At 33.5% G+C, this 23,865-nt stretch overlaps 1 protein-coding gene and 1 long non-coding RNA gene across 7 annotated transcripts in view; one reads left to right on the forward strand and one right to left on the reverse strand.

Annotated features, from left to right (window-relative positions):
* Positions 1 to 7,742: 7,742 nt before the first annotated feature.
* Positions 7,743 to 23,865, forward strand: part of LOC149741809 (uncharacterized) — a 37,584-nt gene continuing 21,461 nt past the window's right edge. For 4 of the 6 annotated variants that reach the window (XM_089876874.1, XM_089876885.1, XM_089876881.1 and 1 more), the window contains exons 1-4: positions 7,743 to 10,403; positions 11,461 to 11,630; positions 16,410 to 16,515; positions 23,123 to 23,179. In XM_089876874.1, the coding sequence (XP_089733000.1) occupies positions 10,179 to 10,403; positions 11,461 to 11,630; positions 16,410 to 16,515; positions 23,123 to 23,179 (558 nt within the window). In that variant the 5' untranslated portion in view covers positions 7,743 to 10,178. Of the gene's footprint in view, positions 10,404 to 11,460; positions 11,631 to 12,110; positions 12,269 to 16,409; positions 16,516 to 23,122; positions 23,180 to 23,865 lie in introns of those variants that run through there. The other 2 variants (XM_089876907.1, XM_089876900.1) reach the window with 2 other exon arrangements.
* On the reverse strand, positions 12,257 to 13,359 carry LOC149741810 (uncharacterized). The gene is made up of 3 exons (XR_016384948.1): positions 12,755 to 13,359; positions 12,579 to 12,692; positions 12,257 to 12,521 (listed from the first exon to the last, which is right to left on the reverse strand). It is a non-coding gene; the product is annotated as an uncharacterized LOC149741810 (long non-coding RNA).

A 23,865-nucleotide genomic window follows, 5' to 3' on the forward strand; every position in this document is an offset into this window, starting at 1 on the left:
TATTGAATATAAAACAATAATTACGTTCTAGGGTGGATATGTTGAATACAAAACAATAATTACGTTCTAGGGTAGATATATTGAATATGAAACAATAATTACGTTCTAGGGTAGATTTATTGAATACAAAACAATAATTACGTTCTAGGGTAGATATATTGAATACAAAACATTAATTACGTTCTAGGGTAGATATATTGAATACAAAACAATAATTACGTTCTAGGGTAGATATATTGAATACAAAACATTAATTACGTTCTAGGGTGGATATGTTGAATACAAAACATTAATTACGTTCTAGGGTAGATATGTTAAATACAAAACGATAATTACGTTCTAGGGTAGATATGTTAAATACAAAACGATAATTACGTTCTAGGGTAGATATATTGAATACAAAACATAACTTACGTTCTAGGGTGGATATATTGAATATAAAACATTAATTACGTTCTAGGGTGGATATGTTGAATACAAAACAATAAATACGTTCTAGGGTGGATATATTGAATATAAAACATTAATTACGTTCTAGGGTAGATATATTGAATATAAAACATTAATTACGTTCTAGGGTAGATATGTTAAATACAAAACGATAATTACGTTCTAGGGTAGATATATTGAATATAAAACATTAATTACGTTCTAGGGTGGATATGTTGAATACAAAACAATAATTACGTTCTAGGGTAGATATATTGAATATGAAACAATAATTACGTTCTAGGGTAGATTTATTGAATACAAAACAATAATTACGTTCTAGGGTAGATATATTGAATACAAAACATTAATTACGTTCTAGGGTAGATATATTGAATACAAAACAATAATTACGTTCTAGGGTAGATATATTGAATACAAAACATTAATTACGTTCTAGGGTGGATATGTTGAATACAAAACATTAATTACGTTCTAGGGTAGATATGTTAAATACAAAACGATAATTACGTTCTAGGGTAGATATGTTAAATACAAAACGATAATTACGTTCTAGGGTAGATATATTGAATACAAAACATAACTTACGTTCTAGGGTGGATATATTGAATATAAAACATTAATTACGTTCTAGGGTGGATATGTTGAATACAAAACAATAAATACGTTCTAGGGTGGATATATTGAATATAAAACATTAATTACGTTCTAGGGTAGATATATTGAATATAAAACATTAATTACGTTCTAGGGTAGATATGTTAAATACAAAACGATAATTACGTTCTAGGGTAGATATATTGAATACAAAACATTAATTACGTTCTAGGGTAGATATATTGAATACAAAACATAACTTACGTTCTAGGGTGGATATATTGAATATAAAACATTAATTACGTTCTAGGGTGGATATGTTGAATACAAAACAATAAATACGTTCTAGGGTGGATATAATTGAATATAAAACAATAATTACGTTCTAGGGTGGATATAATTGAATATAAAACAATAATTACGTTCTAGGGTGGATATATTGAATATAAAACAATAATTACGTTCTAGGGTGGATATGTTGAATACAAAACAATAAATACGTTCTAGGGTAGATATATTGAATACAAAACATTAATTACGTTCTAGGGTGGATATGTTGAATACAAAACAATAAATACGTTCTAGGGTAGATATATTGAATATGAAACAATAATTACGTTCTAGGGTAGATATATTGAATACAAAACAATAATTACGTTCTAGGGTAGATATATTGAATACAAAACATTAATTACGTTCTAGGGTAGATATATTGAATACAAAACAATAATTACGTTCTAGGGTAGATATATTGAATACAAAACATTAATTACGTTCTAGGGTGGATATGTTGAATACAAAACATTAATTACGTTCTAGGGTAGATATATTGAATACAAAACAATAATTACGTTCTAGGGTAGATATGTTAAATACAAAACGATAATTACGTTCTAGGGTAGATATATTGAATACAAAACATTAATTACGTTCTAGGGTAGATATATTGAATACAAAACAATAATTACGTTCTAGGGTGGATATATTGAATACAAAACAATAATTACGTTCTAGGGTGGATATATTCAATATAAAACAATAATTACGTTCTAGGGTAGATATATTGAATATAAAACAATAATTACGTTCTAGGGTAGATATATTGAATACAAAACAATATATACGTTCTAGGGTAGATATGTTGAATACAAAACAATAATTACGTTCTAGGGTAGATATATTGAATACAAAACATTAATTACGTTCTAGGGTAGATATATTGAATACAAAACATAACTTACGTTCTAGGGTGGATATATTGAATATAAAACATTAATTACGTTCTAGGGTGGATATGTTGAATACAAAACAATAAATACGTTCTAGGGTGGATATAATTGAATATAAAACAATAATTACGTTCTAGGGTGGATATAATTGAATATAAAACAATAATTACGTTCTAGGGTGGATATATTGAATATAAAACAATAATTACGTTCTAGGGTGGATATGTTGAATACAAAACAATAAATACGTTCTAGGGTAGATATATTGAATATAAAACAATAATTACGTTCCAGAATAGATATATTCAATACAAAACATAACTTACGTTCTAGGGTAGATATATTGAATATAAAACAATAATTACGTTCCAGAATAGATATATTCAATACAAAACATAACTTACGTTCTAGGGTAGATATATTGAATATAAAACAATAATTACGTTCTAGGGTAGATATATTGAATATAAAACAATAATTACGTTCTAGGGTAGATATATTGAATATAAAACAATAATTATGTTCTAGGGTGGATATATTGAATATAAAACAATAATTACGTTCTAGGGTAGATATATTGAATATAAAACAATAATTACGTTCTAGGGTAGATATATTGAATATAAAACAATAATTACGTTCTAGGGTAGATATAATTGAATATAAAACAATAATTACGTTCTAGGGTGGATATATTGAATATAAAACAATAATTACGTTCTAGGGTGGATATGTTGAATATAAAACAATAATTACGTTCTAGGGTAGATATATTGAATATAAAACAATAATTACGTTCTTGGGTGGATATATTGAATACAAAACATAACTTACGTTCTAGGGTAGATATATTGCATACAAAACATAACTGACGTTCTAGGGTAGATTTATTGAATATAAAACAATAATTACGTTCTAGGGTGGATATATTGAATATAAAACAATAATTACGTTCTAGGGTGGATATATTGAATATAAAACAATAATTACGTTCTAGGGTAGATTTATTGAATACAAAACATTAATTACGTTCTAGGGTGGATATATTGCATACAAAACATATATAAATCGAATAAATCATTAACATACATAAAATTATATTCCATCAGTTATAAAGGATACAGCTTACTATGCAAACCTCGTGTTTTCTAGTTCTGCGACTGACATGTGATGTTACTTCAAACCTACTTCCGCTTTGTAATACTGCATTCCCTTTTTCTCTTTTTAACCACTCGGGCATGTCGGCGAGAATTACGTTCTAGGACAGAGGATAAAGTGCGTACCCTAAGACAAGTGGGTCACATACGATACAAAATGGCGCGCTTTAATTGACTTCAATTTCACATTGGTTGAAAACACGAGATGCGCAATCTAGTTATATATGTGATATCTATGATTTGAATAGACGATTCACGCTCTGTGGTCTCCGTAATGGCGGACACAAGCGCCGTTTCGTGACATTCGTGGGAACCAAAGTTTGTATAGAGCAAGTTAGGAAACGGCGCTCGTGTCCGCCATTACGGAGCCCACAGACCGTGAATCGCCTATACAACTGCATGGTCGGCATGTGTTCATTTAGTTCTTGTAAGCGATACAAAGCTAGAAAACACGTATAGCGGTTGTTTTAACATTTCTAATATAAATCTTGTTATATAATATTAAATCTAGGAATTAATGTAAAGTAAATTAATATTTTGACTGGTTTTCGGCGTACAGTGTGGTTTAACAGGGTACTTTACGTTGGCGATTAAGACTAGCAGCAACCAGCTTAGTTTACATAATAGTATATGATCATACCTACGAATCTGCAGAGCCATTCTTTACTACATTTATAATCCAACATGAGTGGGCATGCGGCTCCAAACTGCTTAGAAGGTACTAGCAGATAAGGTGTTAACGTTTTCCGACTTCAGTTTTCCGATTTCATAAAGACCCGTAACGTACTAATTCAAGCAGAGGACCAAAAATAGTAACTCAGTATTGTTTTCCTCAATGTCACTTTGATATTAGGCAAATTTTACACAGATACCTTAAGTTCCGTTGCCGGATATACGTGTTAAAGTTTGTGGGCCAAAAAGTAAAATCATGGCAATTTACATTCAAAACTGCAGCTAGATACACCAGTTTATGGTATTGTTATGCGTTTTTGTTTGTATTTTTATATTTTAAACATGTTCGTTTATGTTTTTAGTTAGTAAACTTGATATTTTCTGTTTTTTACTCTTTAATCGATTGAGTGTTCAATAAAAGTTGATTATTTTTGTGAGGTTGATTATTGTGATAAAATATAACATTAGTAGAAAGCCATTTTTACGCGCAGAAGTGCTTGGTTTTAAAAAATCGCAATATTTAAACGAAAAACAGCACCCAGCAATGATAAAATGCTATGCTGTGGGCTCCGTAATGGTGGCGTCTATGACGTCATAGACGCGCGACATTAGATAACAAGACACGGTCAGAACAAACATTTCCTTAAAATCTGGCTTATTAACTACGTTAAACGATCACTATTTTTTTAATAACTTGCATAATATATATATATATTTAAAATTTATATATATATATATATATCAAAAACGAAAAAACACGTTAGGTCCCATTGGCCTTTGAATAGTGAAGTGGGAACTGTGCGCTTGCTCTACTTTGTTTATGAACGACTTTAGAATCTCCAAGGATACGGAAAGCCTTTTTCCAAATATATTTCTATTATTATTAATGACGAGGCTATACTGTACTGAATTAAAGTTTTGGTGCTACTGAAGAAGGTGCTAGTAAAGAATATTCCCCCCACCTTATTTGCTAACCACTAACCCCTAGGTTAACGGGTTATAATAATAATAATATAATAACTTTTATTTGTCTCTTCGATTACAGTAGCGAAGAATAAGAAATGTTTCAAACGAAAAGACAGGATATAGCGACAAAACAACAGTTGTTAAAACACGCTTACAGTTAAAAACATATTTACATTTAGTTGGAAGAAAATAAGCGTGGTCGCTCGCTACACCTAACAGACAAACGAGCCATTTATTTTAATTAAGTTAAACTTCTAATAGAAACAAAAGTGTGCGCAAAGATACGACCCGTACAATGGGGGGAGTCGGCTTTAAAGAGAATTGACCCAAAGATTGGGCCCTTATGGAAAAACAAAACCCCAAGGGTTAGGTGTTGATGGTTAGGGGGTTAGTGGTTATAGGGGTTAGTTAGTAGTTAGTGGTTTTGGGGGTTAAGGGTTAGTGGTTAGCAAACAAGGTGGGGTGACTCTTCACTAGCACTGTAAAGAATCATTGACCTCAAACTACTAACCTATATAACCACTAACGTAACCCCCTAACCACCAACCAAGGTGATCCTAGAATACAGAAATTATAGCGGCCATTACCGATACTTTTTACTGGTGCCACCAACCTAAAATTTGGACACTACTAACTAGACCCCAGCGGTACCGATTCTAAAATAAAAAAATTCGAAAAATATTAATTATGAATATTAATATTCGTCATAAAAACATATTTATAGAATTTTCGCACGAATAAGCTTTGAATATGTTATAGCGCTACGTAATAGCTACAAAATAAAACATTTTTTTCTTTAAAAAAATGGGGGCTTGGGTGTGAAATATTAAAAAGTATGATGATCATAAATTGAATCATATAAATATCAAATTTTCAATTTTTTTTGCGAAAATATAACTTACGCATACATCTATGTATGTCACTAACATACCATTCCTATTAAAAAAATAATTAAATTTAATTTTTTTGAATTATGAATATTAATATTCGCCATAAAAACATATTTATAGAATTTTCGCACGAACCAGCTTAGAATATGTTATAGCGCTACAAGATAGCTACAAAATGAAACATTAATTTTTCAAAAAAATGCGGGCTTGGGTTCAGAATACAGCCTAGTATGGTCATAACTTTAATCCCTCATACATTTATTTGCACGACGCAAAAATTATACACATTATCAAAAATAATATAATGAACAGTAAATACGTATATATTTAAATGTGATGTTTTGGATTTAAATAGAGTCTTCGACTGCCGCATAATTTACTTTATCCTATCCGTGCGTAAGTATACCTGAGAAACATCGAGAATTCAATTTATTTGTTTCAATTAATACAAAAGGTTTTTTGTTCTCAAAGCCTCTAAGATTAGGGCCTTTAATTGATATGCTCGGTCCAATTGTATCGGACAATATTGAATTGACTAAAGCAGGATTGTAAAAGTTGTAAATCCGGACGGTGATCGTTTAATTTTATTGAAAATCCGGACGTAATATGTTTTACTTGCGTCTGTCACCCAAGCTACCAAATCTTGTTATAAAGCGTATTACTGACTATCACCACGACACCACAGTCTAGTGCGGGCGCCTGTGCGATAGAAACCGTTGTTAAAGCTGCGATCTAATGTTTTATGTTCGTCGCGTGTTCGTAATAATCAGCTAATGAAGTCGCTCGAGTAACAAACATTGCCGTGCTGCAATTTGACATTTTGCGCTTAATTGTTACGTCACATGTCCTATTGCAACATAACTATTAACTATGACATTTCATTACGTAACAATCGGAAGGAATGCCCACTGCCCAACGAACCACGAGATCGTAACATCCTGTATAAGCGTCACATTTTTATGCTCTGCGCCGGCGTAGGAAATAAAGAAAGACGCATGCGGTAGCATACATTCTACACCTAACAAACGAAGCAATCGTTGTGAATTTATTCTCGTGACAAGTGACGTAATGAAACTCTGGTTCTCGTGCGGTGCCAACGAACGATGTTTTTTGGCTTCTGTCCAAGCTCGGCCGGGAAAATACTTTGTAATATCATGTTACAATTTGCGTTGGTTCCAATTTACTGATAGCGTCGCTCCTCGCTCTTATATTTGCACCAATTAAAATTCACATAAACGCAATTTACCTGCATTTATTAAAGTTTAAACTATAAAGCACATAAACCACAATTGTTTTCTAAAATTTTAATAGTTTATCAAAGGTATTATGACGTAATTATCGTTACATTTTTAATCCACGATGAACGTGCGTAAAACTTTTCATTTGTTTCTACCGATTTAGATACGTCGTTTTTAAGAAATGTAACATTTTAAATTCACCGCATAAAGGTTCCATGTGACATGATTTGTGACAAAATTAGTATAGTAGGTGTTAGGAAAATGCATTTTTTTAATGTTTGCACGAACCGTTTCGTCATTTTAGCTATTCGCCGTGTTCTCGCAATGTAACCGATGCGATTAAAATAGAGCGCGCGTTTATGTCGTCAATAATTACGGAACAAAGAAACCAAAGAGTATATTGTCGGCCGAATGTAAGAAAGTTGAAGTATACCTTCATTTTGTAGCTATTACGTAGCGCTATAACATATTCTAAGCTGGTTCGTGCGAAAATTCTATAAATATGTTTTTATGACGAATATTAATATTCATAATTAAATTTTTTTTATTTTAGAATCGGTACCGCTGGGGTCTAGTTAGTACAGTGTCCAAATTTTAGGTTGGTGGCACCAGTAAAAGGTATCGAAAATGGCCGCTATAATATCTCTATTCTAGGATCACCTTGGTTTACCACCAACCTCTAACACTTGGCACCAGCCTCTAACCTATATCGAAACAGAGATCAATTTCGTCTTTATATTAAGCCTTCGCGACTTAGATTTCATTTTTGTTGCATTCTATCAGAAAGAAACAGTGCAAAATGCAAGACAGCTTACCCGTTACCGAATATGTTACTTTGTAAGCGATTATTTTTTTGAGTTGATATCTTTGACTACTGGATTGGAGCAATTGTCGTTAAGTGTCTTGCCCAAGGACATATTTGACCACAGTGGTAGGGTTAGCAGGGAAGAGCCTTAAATCCGTTACCTCCTGTGCTCTGGGTCACAGGCAGGCGTACTAACCTATTGTGCTTTGGCGCGGGACAATGATTAGTGACCACTGGTTGGATCAGTGGTCGTTAGAAGTACCTAATAAAACTACAGGTTGCATGCGGTTGCAGATATTTTGGTTATTTCAACCAGAAACGCTACGCGGCGACGTCCAAAAAATGTAAAATGACCATACGAGTGTAACAAACCAAATTTTGGTCCGATACCTCGGATGGTTTTTTAAGTTATGGTCAAAAAACCATTACGCGGTTGCAAATGGTTGCAGATATTTTGGTTATTTTGATAACTTAAAAACCAGTCGAGGTAACGGACCAAAATTTGGTTTGTTAAACTCCTATGATCATTTGACATTTATTGGACGCGTAGCGTTGCTGTTAAAAATAACCAAAATATCTCCAACCGTTTGCAACTGCGCGGAACTGTTTGCAACCTGTAGTTTTATTAGGAACCCGTTGTTGGGTTGTCCAAGGACACATGTGCCCGCAATAATAGCAGCAAAGAGTATTAAGCCCAATACCTTTAAGCAGGATTGTAAAAGTTGTAAATCCGGACGGTGATCGTTTAATTTTATTGAAAATCCGGACGTAATATGTTTTACGTGCGTCTGTCACCCAAGCTACCAAATCTTGTTATAAAGCGTATTACTGACTATCACCACGACACCACAGTCTAGTGCGGGCGCCTGTGCGATAGAAACCGTTGTTAAAGCTGCGATCTAATGTTTTATGTTCGTCGCGTGTTCGTAATAATCAGCTAATGAAGTCGCTCGAGTAACAAACATTGCCGTGCTGCAATTTGACATTTTGCGCTTAATTGTTACGTCACATGTCTTATTGCAACATAACTATTAGTATTAACTATGACGTTTCATTACGTAACAATCGGAAGGAATGCCTAATGCCCAACGAACCACGAGATCGAAACATCGTGTATGAGCGTCACATTTTTATGCTCTGCGCCGGCGTAGGAAATAAAGAAAGACGCATGCGGTAGCATACATTCTACACCTAACAAACGAAGCAATCGTTGTGAATTTATTCTCGTGACAAGTGACGTAATGAAACTCTGGTTCTCGTGCGGTGCCAACGAACGATGTTTTTTGGCTTCTGTCCAAGCTCGGCGGGGAAGATACTTTGTAATATCATATTACAATTTGCGTTGGTTCCAATTTACTTATAGCGTCGCTCCTCGCTCTTATATTTGCACCAATTAAAATTCACATAAATGCAATTTACCTGCATTTATTAAAGTTTAAACTATTCTTGGTTGCTTGCTTAAAATTATATCGGGAATAAAACAATTATATGAAATACAGAAGCAAATAAACCACAATTGTTTTCTAAAATTTTAATAGTTTATCAAAGGTATTATGACGTAATCATCGTTACATTTTTAATCCACGATTAACGTGCGTAAAACTTTTTATTTGTTTCTACCGATTTAGATACGTCGTTTTAATAAATGTAATATTATTTTAAATTCACCACATAATGGTTCCATGTGACATGATTTGTGACAAAATTAGTATAGTAGGTGTTGGGAAAATGCATTTTTTTTAATGTTTGCACAAACCGTTTCGTCATTTTAGCTATTCGCCGTGTTCTCGCAATGTAACCGATGCGGTTAAAATAGTGCGCACGTTTATGTCGTCAATAATTACGGAACAAAGAAACCAAAGAGTATATTGTCGGCCGAACGTAAGAAAGTTGATTTTAATATAAATAGGATTTATTTCTACTAAAAAAATCCGGACGTTTTTCGACGATCCGGACGGTGACATTATCACTGAAAAAGGGGTATTTTTGCAATCCTGCCTTTAAGTGGGGGCAGACGCGCTAACTAGTCATGGCACCAACCGCATGACTTTTTCGCAAAAAGTATACAGTAGTTGGCAGTTGGACATGAGAAACATCTTGTTGTCAAAGTTTTATGATTTTGATTTTACATCACCCAGCACAGCGTATTAGTTAATTGAATTCTATCAAGTTAAATGGGGTGTGGTTCTAGCCAACAGTCTAGTGTGCAGTTGGCACATACCATTACAGCACATCAATCCATCAGACAGCAGATAGTTGCACCACATACTAAAGTTTTGACTCAAGAGCTAAATGCTTTTCAACCTTTATCTCTGACAGTAGATCATGAGATTCCACCTATACCTCCACCAACGAACTATAAGAATATAACTTCAACTGATTCTACCAAGAAACAAATGGTATGTAGATACCTAAAAGCATTATAAAGTGTGTTTTATATACCGGCGATATTGGTTGCACCAGTAATGTCAAGTTTCCTGTTTTGTTTATTACATGTTAGGATTACTTTCAGACAAGTGGTTCCCAAACTTTATCTACTAGTACTCGCGTACCACTTTTTGGTTCATGCAGCGTTCTCGTACCACCTACATAATAAACTACTAAAGGCTCATGATCATAAACAACTAATTTTAAACAGTGAAATAAGAAACCGCTCGCATACATATTTTTTCGACGGGAATTCGCAACACAAACTTGGCACTGGCTTACTCAAAGTTGTGTGTAAAATAGATGTGATTTGTAGAAACCGATCGATATCAATTTTTTCCACCGATACCGATATTTTTAGCTTTTACCGATAACGATATTTTACCGATATTTGATACTATAGCGAAACATGTGAAATGATCAGTATTAATCAAAATTAATACCTGTATTCAAGATACTGCTAGTTAATCTAGAGAAAAATGGTTGGTCATCACTTAGTCTGCATGTTCTTAATAGGTAACTCCAAATATGTTGCTTTTGTACAAAACTAGGTCGCACGTAAAGGCCAAACATACGACACACGTGGACCTTAAGCTGTAACGCACGTGGACGATTAAACAGAGTTACAGGCTGTATTAAACACTGTAAATATTGTAAAAGAAGTAGCACTGCTGTATATTTACAATGTTTTCTTAGCCAAGCAGCATGTTTAATACAAAATAATGGAGTTTTACACCTGAATTTATTGCATCATAATTGCGATTTGTTGAACTGCCAATTCATTACCAAATAATAGCAGTTCACGCGTTAATTATTTGCGTCGTAATAGCGATTGTCCCTTTGATTATTTAGCCTGCAGGTGCTTAAAACCTTCGGTACCACAGTTTGGGAAACACTGCTTTAGACCTTAGTTATGTAAATATATATAGATGGTTTATTTAGATGTTCATCAGTTGCAGTTCTAAAGTTAAAGAACAAGAACTTAATTTTTCTGATAATTTTTTCTCTTAACTTTATTTTTAATTGCAGCTTATTACTGAAGAAATGGTGTATGATTTTGAAGCAATAGGTGTGGTAATTAATGCCCATGAGAGAAACAACATAATAGCTATACATGAAGATAAAAATCGACAACTACATGAAATACAAGCAGAAATAATTGCTCTTAAACAAAGATATAAAGAGCTCAAAACAAAAAGGTAAGATTGTTTAGTTGTGCTATTACTTAAACATTAAATCAATGTTATAATTAAGCAGCAAATACAGTAAAGCCGGGTGGACACAACAGAACATTTAGTTTTACGTTTTATTTTTGTGTAAAAACACAGAACTGAAGAAAATGTGAAGGTATAAAATTAAAGTAATGAAACCGAAAACTGTGTACATATAAAACAAAAGTACTACGACTAAAACATGTGTATGTATAAAATAAAAGTAACCATACAAAAAAACTAAGGTAGAAGTATAAGATAGATACCAACACTGAAAAATAATGAACTATAAAAGTTAGCAATTGAAAAATTGAATAACAGTGCTAAAGTATATCAGCATACTGGCGCTGAAAAAGCACTAAGGGGTAATGAAGAAGTGAACAATTAAAGTGCATAGAATGTTAACAGTTACAACGACTCAGTTGTAACTGGTGTAATATCAGAATAGAGTATATTTGTAATTTGCAGTAACTGCAACAATATTTGGTGGTTTGCTCCTCAACTCTGATGCCACGAATGCTGCAAAGTGGTCAAATTTTTCAGTTGCAGATGGGGTACTTAAATTTTCCAATCTATTGCTTGACTTTTGAAGTACATTGAGCATTTGACTTTATGATACAAAGAAGGTTTGTTATTAACAAAGTTATAAATAAGGTCTCATTTACTAACCTGAATTTTAAAACTACTATCAGTTGATTTTTTTGTCGTTACTTAGAAGGCTCTGTTTCAGTGGACATAACTGTTTGTGGGCTATTTGCTGGCTCTGAGTCCAGTAAAAAAGTCATATCACCCTCCAGTTCAACAGCAGGGCTTTCACATTGAGTAATGTTTGTTGCTAAGCTGTGAGCTTCTTCATTAATTAAAAAATTATCTTTGGTTCTGCAAATGGAGTTGCAAATTCAATTGACAGCCAAATGACAGAAATTCTGAAAATACCTTCTGTGTTTTATGCAGCTGTCTAAAAAGTGTAGTTGCTTAAAATAGGACCATGTTTCCGGTGCTTGAGAAGCTGATCCACTTGGTACTTCTGTACTTTTCTTATGTTCTGAACTGCAATTAATTATGAAGACAATTTATACATGGAAAGACTGCTTTAAACAAAACCTTTATACCTGTGCAATTCATTTATTCAGCAACTTCTTTCCATGCACTTTCAGTTTTGTGTTTGTTCTGATATTGGTTGTACAGTAACGGCAAGCGTGAAATTATATTAATTAATTTTCTATTCAAATTTTCATCATCCATATTTTCTAATTACTGTACAGTCTGAAAACAAAGTTCAATTATAGAAAGAAAAGAACACCTGAAAGCATCCAAAGATTTTAATTAATGATTAAAGACACTTCAATTATGTTAACCAATTCTCCATTGCCATGGCACAGCACCAGATGTATTTAAATATTTACATAATTGATCCCTAATGAATCTTGCATCATTGCCATAATAATTGGAGCCAATATCCCTAATTCTATGAAAATTTATAGAATTTGAAACGGTTTGCCTCCAAGAACCTTCCTCACTTTCACCAGAATTTAGACCTACATCTTCTAGTTGTGGTTTGCAACTGCTGAACTTGGCAGAAAGTTATGCAAAACTACACTTGCTTGTACAACGTTTTCTGCAAGATTAGGGCTGCAATGTTATAATAAATTTGCCAATGAACAGCTAAAATTCCAGAAGCATTTTCAACGACCCTGCGTGGCCGACTCAATCTATAGTTAAACATGTTTTTTTGTTGTGGGCAAGAACTTCCCTGAATATGGTTTCATGAGGTACTTCTTAAGAGGACAAGCATCATCCCCAACAACAACATATGGACAAATAAAAGAAGAATTTTTTAACTTGGTCGGAAAAGGAACACCAAGCATACTCTTGTCAAATCTTTTCCTCATTTCTGAGTTTAGAAATACACCCCCATCGCTGTGACGTCCAGAATGGCCAATATCGGCCCGTATAATTCTGTAATGAGCATCACATAATGCCAAAAGGATTATTGAAAAATATCCTTTATAATTGTAGAACTCGGAACCACTGTTTGGTGGGCTCTTTATTCTAATGTGTTTGCCACCAAAACCACCGAGACAGTTGGGAAAGTTCCATATTTGTTCAAAGTCCTCAGCAGTCTTTATCCAATCTTCTGAAATTGGTGGTTTGACATACTTTGGTCCAAGCACATTCCAAATAGCAGAACATGTTTCCTTTAAAATCAATCCAACAGTTGTATGTCCCACTCGAAATGAATAAGAAAGTTGTTTTTGTGGAGATCCAGTTGCCCAAAATTTTAAAAGTATAATTGCTGATTGCAATTAATTACATTAAAGTCAACACATTAAATTATACCTTAGGGTTAAGATTATTCTCTGCTTTGGTCTAAGGGGCTTTCAGAAGTTTGTGTGTTGTTTTTGGATCACTGGAGTTAATTGTTGCAACTGGTCTGGAGTCATTCCGGCATACTGCCAGAATTTTTCCTTATCACTTCCGCTCAGCAATTCATCAACAAGTATGAATTCTGATTAAGTGTCTCTTTCTTTAACATCTCATCAACCCAAACACTTTGCCAGTTATTTAAATCAATTTTATTATATTGCAATTTGAAATTAAGAGTAAAAGGTCCATTTACCTTTTGTTACGGCAGTGTGCATTGGACTTAACGGCCATACTGGCAACTAAGGAACACAAAAACGTTAAAACAAGTGCGGAAAACAAGTCGTGCATGAATACCAATGATAAGAAAAACACAAAAGAACACAAATAGTGGAAAGAAACACATGCAAAACTAAACTAACAGACAATATACAAATACAGTCAACCCCGTTTAATCGACCCACGTTTAATCGGACCACCCGCTTAATCGGACCAGTTTGGCTTGGTCCCGATGTGGTTCAATTAAACGTTGACTGTATTACGTAAACAATAAAACTAGTTCGGGGGTCAATCAATTAAGTGCTAAACCCACAACATTACAAAAATATTAATAAAAGCTATTTTAACTGTAAAACTAATCGGTGATCACTAACCGCTGTTTAACCCACATTTTTTTATCTACTGGCAAAGAATTTTGAAATTACATGGAATTTAGTGGTGCCTAAAGAATGACCGTGTTCAATATTCTGTAACAAGTAATCCCAGAACATACACATTTTGTACTGCTTTATATTGGTCACATATTACTACTGTAAATGTATTTCGACATAGCTAGTTATGTTTCGTTATAATTGCCAATGTCTCTTGCCCAGTATCGCGCGAACTCGAATATTGCGTGCGAATATTTGTTACGCACGTGATAAAATCTATAATTTATATTGATGCTCAACTCGTCAACACAACAGGTTGCTTTCGTGATTGCACTACAGCACATGGGATTCACCGGCGAATAATGCCGTCTGTGAGGTAACACGTGTGTGACGCAAGCAAGTGTGCGGTATATATGTGTAGAAGACGATGCAAGGTTATTGTTTTAACGGTGGAAAAAATGGGGTGTGAGAAAGAAACTGGAAGTCTACCTTCTTTTAACTACGCTTTAACGATGTTATAATTGTCTCCCTTTTATCGTGCGTTTTAATTATTGTAACACGTTGAGTAGAGCCGACCGATATAGATTTATTCAAACATATACTGATATTTTGTAAATTACAGTTACTGAAAACCGAGATTTTAATGCGTCTAAAAACTTGACCAAATAAAACCCAAAAATCTGATATAGCTAATAAAATCAAACTACAGGCACAATTATTATTAATTAGTTCTTAGTGAACTTGTAACTAATTATTTGGTAATGTGTAATTGTTTTCAAAATACTCTTACATCGGTTCCATTAAACAATATATAAGTATGAATGAGTTTACTTTTATGAACAAATTAGCGCTCTGCAATAAGTGGATAAAAGTGCCAACTCTTAGTAGCTCAACAGCATATGTGACACAAGAGACCGAGAATTTGCTGAAGTCACACTTTGTTGTTGGCGTCACACACGAATCTTTGTAAATTGGCACATCCCTAGTCTGCAATAAATTGTTTAACGTTCACATGCGTCGTACTTTAGTTCTTACTGGCATGGTAGTTTACCGTTCACAATCGTTGTAGTTTGACTTTAACGTAAGTTGTATTTTAACCTTAACCTGGGTCGTAGTATAACCTTCACGTTCATCGTAGTTAGTATATTGATATTCGTCATAAAAACATATTTATAGAATTTTCGCACGAACCAGCTTTGAATATGTTATAGCGCTACGTAATAGCTAATAAATGAAAAATTTTTTTTTCAAAAAAATGGGGGCTTGGGTGTGAAATATTAAAAAGTATGATCAAAACTTGAATCATATAAATATCTAATTTTCAATTTTTTTGCTAAAATACCTACATAGGTACCTGTAGGTCGAAATTAAAGTTTCATTTTTTAGGTACCTATGTAGGTCGTACCTTAGACTTCACTTGCGTCTTATTTATGCGTCAAAGTTTGACCTTTATCGATAAAATATTGGTATCAAATATCCGTAAAATATTGATATCCGTAAAAGCTAAAATGGTCGGTTTCGGTAAAGGTGGAAATAATTGATATGGGTTGGTCTCTAATTGTCACAACAAGAACTGAAAAATTTTGTTTTTTGCATCAACAAACGCCTAACATAACAACAACAAAAAAATTCTTAGGTTTTTTGCCCTAATTTACTAAGGTTAAATGCGCAGCAGTGATTACAAGCGACTTATGAGAGTTTTCTAATCTGTGACTACTGTGTTAAATTTTACCAAAAGTGATCAATTTTTTAGTAAAGAAGAACATGCTGAAGTAGACGACATTAAAAAACTAAAGTCGATGGTCAAGTTTTTCAGCAATCAGGAACAATATGACAGAAAACTTTCAGAGCAAGAAGAGGTTAGTTATTATTGCATTATGAACGAATTGTAGGGAGAGGCCATATCAACTAACTATATAAGAAGGGGTTTGAGGACATTTTGTTGTGTTACTGCGAATGTTCAATATGGCAAGAGGTTTTAAAGCCTTTGCTGGCTCTGTCTTGAACTCAGGTTCGTTTGAACTTTTCTTTACTACACTAAAGAACAGCTCAACCTCGCATGATTAAGTCTGTAGCCTGTAAATTTCCGGCTTTAATATTTTTTATCTTTGAAAGAATAGAAGAATAGACAAAAGTATTTTTAAAAAGCATTTTTATCTTAATCAATATCAAACTATCTTTTTTTATATGTATATTTTGTACTTCTACCATAATCATTTCAGTGAATAAAAAAGTTGTGGTCTGTTGTATTCATCAGTAAGGCTCTGGAAAACACTAATTGCTTAACAAAAGAGATTGATTAACTTTGAAACAGAAGACATAGTTTGCAATGCACTCAAATTGATCCACCCAATTTTGTTGGAAAGAAAGTTATGTTCTTGTTGGGGACAGGTCTCCTGGACTCTGACTCTTTTTATTTTATTATTGGTACTATTAGTCAAATGCGCAAATCTTTCGAATTGTTTTATGGATTGCAGATTACGGTACAAAAACTAAAATAAAAGAACAATAGTAAATAAGCACGTAAATATAAGAATAGACAATTATTGCAAAAAGATATATTATATACCTGAAAATATTTGGCTATTAACTAATTCTGTTCACTACAGAAGTTCAGCACGAGATCCATTTAAATTTCTGAAGTAAAACTAAACTGAAATTGCCACATAATGAGAAAGAGATTATAAAAGAAAAGAGGCAATGACGTAACAGAAAGAGAGAACTGAAAGATAAATCAATTTAATACATTTTTGGGTAAATAAATAACTACACGTCAATTACAGTTTTCCCTTAAGAATATCCCATAGGTTTTACTCCTGGTAAATCTGACATTAAATTTCATACAAACGATAGTAGTCTTAGGAAATACTTCTCAATATTCAACTTTAGTGCAAGTTCTCATAAAAAGTAGAGAGGTAAAATAATCATAAATTTAAAATATCTTTAATTTTTAAACAGATTTGATTAGTTTGTGAATATATATCACTAATTAAACTAATATATGCTAATTTAACTAGAATCGAAGAAAATACATACCTATATGTCATTGTATTTATTTTAGATAATATGACTAAAAATTCCACTGTAGTACCCTTACAATACATTTTCAAAGCTACAAAAGCTTGCGAAGCCTAAAATGAAAAATACCCTATGCTAATCGGTATTGGCGCGATAAGAAGGTAACAGCAAAACTTGGGACACAGCTGTAGAAAAGGTGCTAAATGTGTACCTATCCAAAATAGCCCCTGCTTCAGATTGTAAAATATTTTTAGGAATATTGGTAAAATATTTCTGTGTTTCCTCTTTGGAAACTACCGATTTTTTTCCAGCTATTCGCGGTAAAACGGGCAAATCAATTTATAACTGTCCTACATCTACATCTGTTTCAAAGAAATACGCAGCTATATTTTTATTATTCAAGCTACTTAATTCCCAAATCCAATTGTTGGACATATGGTGGTATTTATGGGGCTACCAAATTGGAAGAAGCAGCAATTATGTTCTTGTTTAGGTTTTTGGGTGAATCCATACCAAAAACTAACCATGTAGTTTAAAGATGACATTGATCGTTTTGCTACTAAATCTGTCTTACAAGCATCATGACAAAATTTGGCTTTAAAGCCATTTAACTTTGCCTGAGCGCCACAATACGTTTTGCAATTTCTAGTAATGTTAAACCTACATTCATTGCGTTCTCAGCTTCGTTGCGGTACTTCGCTTAAATGTGCTTCTCAATGCTGCTTATTCCTTTTCTAAAATCTTTCCATCCGCTTTTATTAAAAAACATGGGCTCCATGCGTTAGCATGAACCGATGCTATACATCCTCTCTTGTGCCCAGCAACAGGTGGAACAGCGGTAACTTCCATCAATTACCCTATTTACATGACGGTTTAAGTCAGATTCAAATCCGACTCATTAATCCACTACTCTCGTTTTCAGCGATGAGAAAAAGGCGAATCGGATTGAAGCCAACCGATCCGCAATCCGCTCAGACTAGTGGTTTACGGGTCGGATTTAGGAAACGAGTTAAATTGAACAAGCGAGAATACACTCTATTCGCGGTATTTTAATAGTTTAAGTTTAAGCAGTCGCAAAGATTTTCAGGAGAGATATGTAATTGGTAAATGCTAATGTGCAATGAAATTGGAGTACATTCTACCGGTATGGCAGTGGAAATCGCAGAAATAGATTTTTTAAAGCGTTGTTTTGTTCGGAATTGACCAAAAAGGTAAGTAAAGGATCTCTATAAGCAAGTCTTCTGTGGGCAATTGTCTTAAGCGGTAAGTTATTCTAATTTGATACTTTCTGCGAATTTTATATTATTTTCTATTTTTATTACAATTAAACTGTATATATCTGTAGACTACCAGTACCAGTATTTAAATTGCGTTATATTTTAGATTTTGCTTGGCAATTAACAAATGTTTATTACCATGCCTGAGAGAAGAAATGTTGGATATTGCCAAAAAAATAGATAAATATCATTCTTTTCCTCAGGTAGCCTGTTTAAAACGTGTTAAATTAGATAGTCTGTGTATATAATTTTAGTAAATTATGTTGCCTTATTTTTAACAGTTATTGGTTGCATCAATGACACCCATATTCCTATAACAGCACCAATTGGTGGGAAGAAAGGCTATACTAACAAGAAAGGATGGAAATCTATGGTTTTGCAACCTTAAGTGGGGAAACTTTACAACAATACTTGCAAAAATTTTTAACTGACAAACATTTATTTTAGGTTTTGTAACATTGATGTTGTTATGTCGAGAAGTGTCCATGATGGAGCAGTTTTTAAATAGTCCGGGTTGTTTAGCTATTTAAACAGTTGGCCGAGGCGAGTAAAAGTTGTACCCCAATTAAAATATAACCTATCATGATATATATTTTGTTATTACGACACCTATTTTGTTAAACGAAGTTGAAATTCCCTTATTATTTTGGGTAACCCGGCATACCCACTACTGCCATCACAGCAGTATTCGTATTTGTGTGTAAAATGCATTTGGTGGCGTATACTAAGTAAGAAAATATGGAACAAAAAATACTGCCTTTTACCAAAATGTTTTAGATTTTTCTTTCATCTATTATCCTCAGCCATACTCACTTCCACAATTACCTAACGACCCACATTCTGCTGGTAGCCGTGTTAGACAAGCCATTGTAGATTTGCAAACCACTTAGCCTTTTTAACAGTCTATGCGATTTGTAAAATAGTTAACTGTTACCTTCTTTTGGTTTGCAACCCAAGTGTTCTGTTCATTATTATTACCTATTTTGTATTTTGATACTATTACAGCTAACAATAATATGTTTTGTAAGTTAATGAACAGTATGAAAGGTAAGAAATGAATAATATAAAACATTGAGGCACAAGAAGTAAATGAAATAAAAATCAATGAAAGTTATTTAGTAGTACTACTGCCAGCTGCATCTGGAGACATTTGCAAAACAATTGGGGGCTCCTGATTAGGAACCAGTACATTTATGGCTCGACTTGCATTGTTCATACTCTGTACCATTATTTCTTAATTTCAGATCCTTGGCACATTCTTTTTTTGTATGAGTCATGAATTCCCTCCTTTTTCCCCTCTAAACATTAAAAAAAAACTGTTCAACCTGTTTACAAGTAATATGTAACTCACCACTCTTACAATCAAGCTCTGGTGTTCCAAGTTCTTTTCGTTCAGTAACCAGGCCTTTTTTAATTGCAGCACATATTACATTAACCTACACAAAAAAACACCAACAGATACTCACCATACTCCTGTACCATTGTATCGACCATGATGGATTTTCCTTCCACTGGCTATAGATCAATATATATGTTAAATTAACAAAAATAAACCTCACATTAATGCAATAGCAGTGAAACAAAGTAAACATTTCATTCGGTGCAAATAAATGCCTTACTTTTGTTCTTGGACGACAAGACAGCAATGCATTTAGCTTTCCAAAAAATGGCCACTTAGCAGTTTCTGCTCTAGATTTTGACACATTTTAGTATATTATGATACTGCGCTTAAGGATTCTTCCACTGTACCAATACTTGTTTCCTGTATTATAAAAAAACTTTGCAGTATTGTTGATTTCGCCTTGTCTTCCGTCAGTTTTCTTTAATTATGTTTTTCCTTAAATTAAATCTGTTAAATGCAAGGTCTTCTCTTACATAGGCTACTTTCTTACTAATGATAAAACAAAATCGTTAGTAAAATAGAATTCTGCAAACAATACTTCCCTGTGAGGTTCTGCAACTTATATATACTTCTCTGTGTCTAGAAATAAACCTGCTACAACTTCTACAATACAGGCTCACCAGGAGTTTAAGATGGTTAACGACTTCCCATTAAATAACACTGTGGTCGATTTATCACTTATCCCAGTTCCCACTCCCAAATGAAAGCAGAGAGACAATTTAATATCGTTAAAAGCATACTAAAGAGCAACACAATGGGAGGCTCACTATTGTAGTAATCCACTTTAGGGAAAAACATAGTGTGTGGTGATACTAATCTGGGGCGGCATTATGAACACATCTCGCGAAGTTTAGTGTGCTCAGTAGTGAGGTACTTATTCGTTAAACCGCCTTTTTGTATTACGAAGCACTATCTCGCTAACTCAAACTTGGAAAATCACTTGCTATCTAACGCGGAACTCAGACCTAGTTCATAGCTAAATTTTGTATTTGACGCAAAAGTAATACACATAACTAAGTTATGTACGCCTTATTTGCATTGAAAACTTCGAGTAAGCGTTTAAATGTCACAGGGAAAAGGACAGAAATGACAGATGTACAATTATTTTCGGAAAAACGTATGCCAAAGGCGGTGATACAGGAATCTCTTGCACGAAGATTTGAAACCGTAAAGCAGCAGTAAAAGATGCATTTCAGTTGAAGAGCAAATTTTAATATCACTGAAAGTTTTAGCTTCTGGAATTTTTTAAAAATCCATTGTTTCCCAACAAACTGTCATCAGTTTATACGAATTTCAGACAGAAATTTTATCGCACAGTTTCCAGGTTTGGTAGGTGCCATCGATGGTACCCATATTCCCTTCATTGCACCAAGTAAAGATGTGCACCTCAACTAAAGCATCCATTTCAACTGCTGTCCACCTTGGGGCCCTTTTTTACGACTTTGCTGCCTTATTCTCTCACTTAAACCCGGCATTGCACGAGGTTTTTGCGAGTCGTCTCAAGCGAGTTTCCTTGCTTGCTATCGTTTTAGCGAGCTTGTTAACTTAACAAGTGAACAAATTTTCATAATGGCGCCCCACACAGTTAAGTTCCGAAGGTCCTAAAAAGCTATGAGATAAGCTGTTCTTGCTAATATCAAAACCGTGTAATCAAACTTACTAAAAACATTTTCAAACAACCCTGCCATAAATTTCCACTTGTCAACTTTCAATCCTATTAAAACGCGCCATGTAAATACGACGTTTTAGCAGATCGGATTTGAAAATCGTGTGGCGTCATCTCAAGTTGGATTGAATTCAAATCCAAAGTAAATGCAGATTGACCCTGAAGGGGCAGGCCCACCTCGGGAATCAAAGCCAGTGTTTGCATTATTGTTCTATGTATTTTTGCCCACTTTACTAGGTCTCTGTATGTAAACAATGGTATGGTTACATACAACATAATTCAATTTACTATATGCGAAAAACTTTGAGGGTTTAGCAGATTTTAATTACTAACATAAGCCAGATTAATAAAATTGTCAAATAATAACCATAAGTGTATTAGACTCTTGTTATTGTTTGTGAGGCTCTTTTCCACCTATCCAATTCCCTAATTCTTGCATTTACTTTTAAACCTCTTGAACAAATTCGAATCTTAATATATTTTTATGCAATATATTATAGTTCTTTAGTTTTAAAACCAAGTTATTAAGTACTTAACATTTATTTTTAACAGTAAGAACGAAAGCAGTATTTTTAAAACAATATTAAATTCTAAAATTATAATTGCTTTCCATTTTTTTTTAATTGAACATTAATCTATAAATTGTCCCATTTTAAAAGAAGCTAATTAGCAAATAAATGATAAGCATGACCAGCGTGACAAACCTAAAAAATTGCTATAGCTAGACAAAGTTATGAAGTATGTGTAATGACTATGGATTACGCATCAGGCGTATGTAGTATGCTTTTTAACACAAGTCAAACTTTTATTATCGTTAGACACAACAAAGGAAACACACTTTTAATTAAACTTTTTATATTTAATGGAAATATGTAGTGTACATAAGCGTCAATTTTTAATGAAAGTTCATATTTTTGGGGTGGCAAAACAAACGGTAAAAAACGCCATGTAAACAAAGAAAAAACATTCGCACTTCGCGCATGTGCGTGCACGTGCCTCGCATCTGTGCGTGCTTCGCGCTTGTGCGTTAACGTGTTATCAATATTTTAAGATAAATAATTTTATTACAGATAAATATTTATTTTAGTATGTTTTTTAAACAGGATTTTGGAAAAGCTCCTTTACCAGTGATAACGTCACCGTCCAGATCGTCGAAAAACGTCTGTATATTTTTAACAGAAACAATCCTATTTATATTAAAATTAAATTTCCTATGTCCGGCGGACAATATACTCTTTGGTTTCTTAGTTCAGTAATTATTGATGACGTAAACGTGCACTCTATTTAACCGCATCGGTTACCCTGCGAGAACACCGCGGATAGATACAATGACGAAACTGTTCTGGCAAACATCAAAAATATGCATTTTCCCAACACTCACTTTACTACATTGGACACAAATCATGTCACATGGAACCTTTATGTAGTGATTTTAAAGTTATATTACATTTATTAAAAAGACGTATCTAAATCATTAGAAACAGATGAAACGTTTTACGCACGTTCATGGTGGATTATAAATGTAACGATGATTCGTCCTAAAACTTTTGACAAATTATTAAAAATTTTAAAAACAATTGTAGTTTATGTGCTTATATAGTTCATATCATTGTTATATTACCGATATAATTTCAAGCCAGCAACCAATATTAGTAACAACTTTAATTGCAGATAAATGGCGATAATGTGAATTTTAATTGATGTAAATATAAGAGTGAGGAGCGATGCTATCAGTAAAAATTGCAACATGATATAGTAAGGTGGGGGAAGATGGGACACTTAAGCACATATTGCCAAATAGTTCCAAAATCAAAATAGATGACGGTTTTACTAATTGACACCAATT

The sequence above is a fragment of the Ciona robusta genome, chromosome 1 (genome assembly GCF_009617815.1).
Source record: "Ciona robusta chromosome 1, ASM961781v2".
NCBI lineage: Eukaryota > Metazoa > Chordata > Ascidiacea > Phlebobranchia > Cionidae > Ciona > Ciona robusta.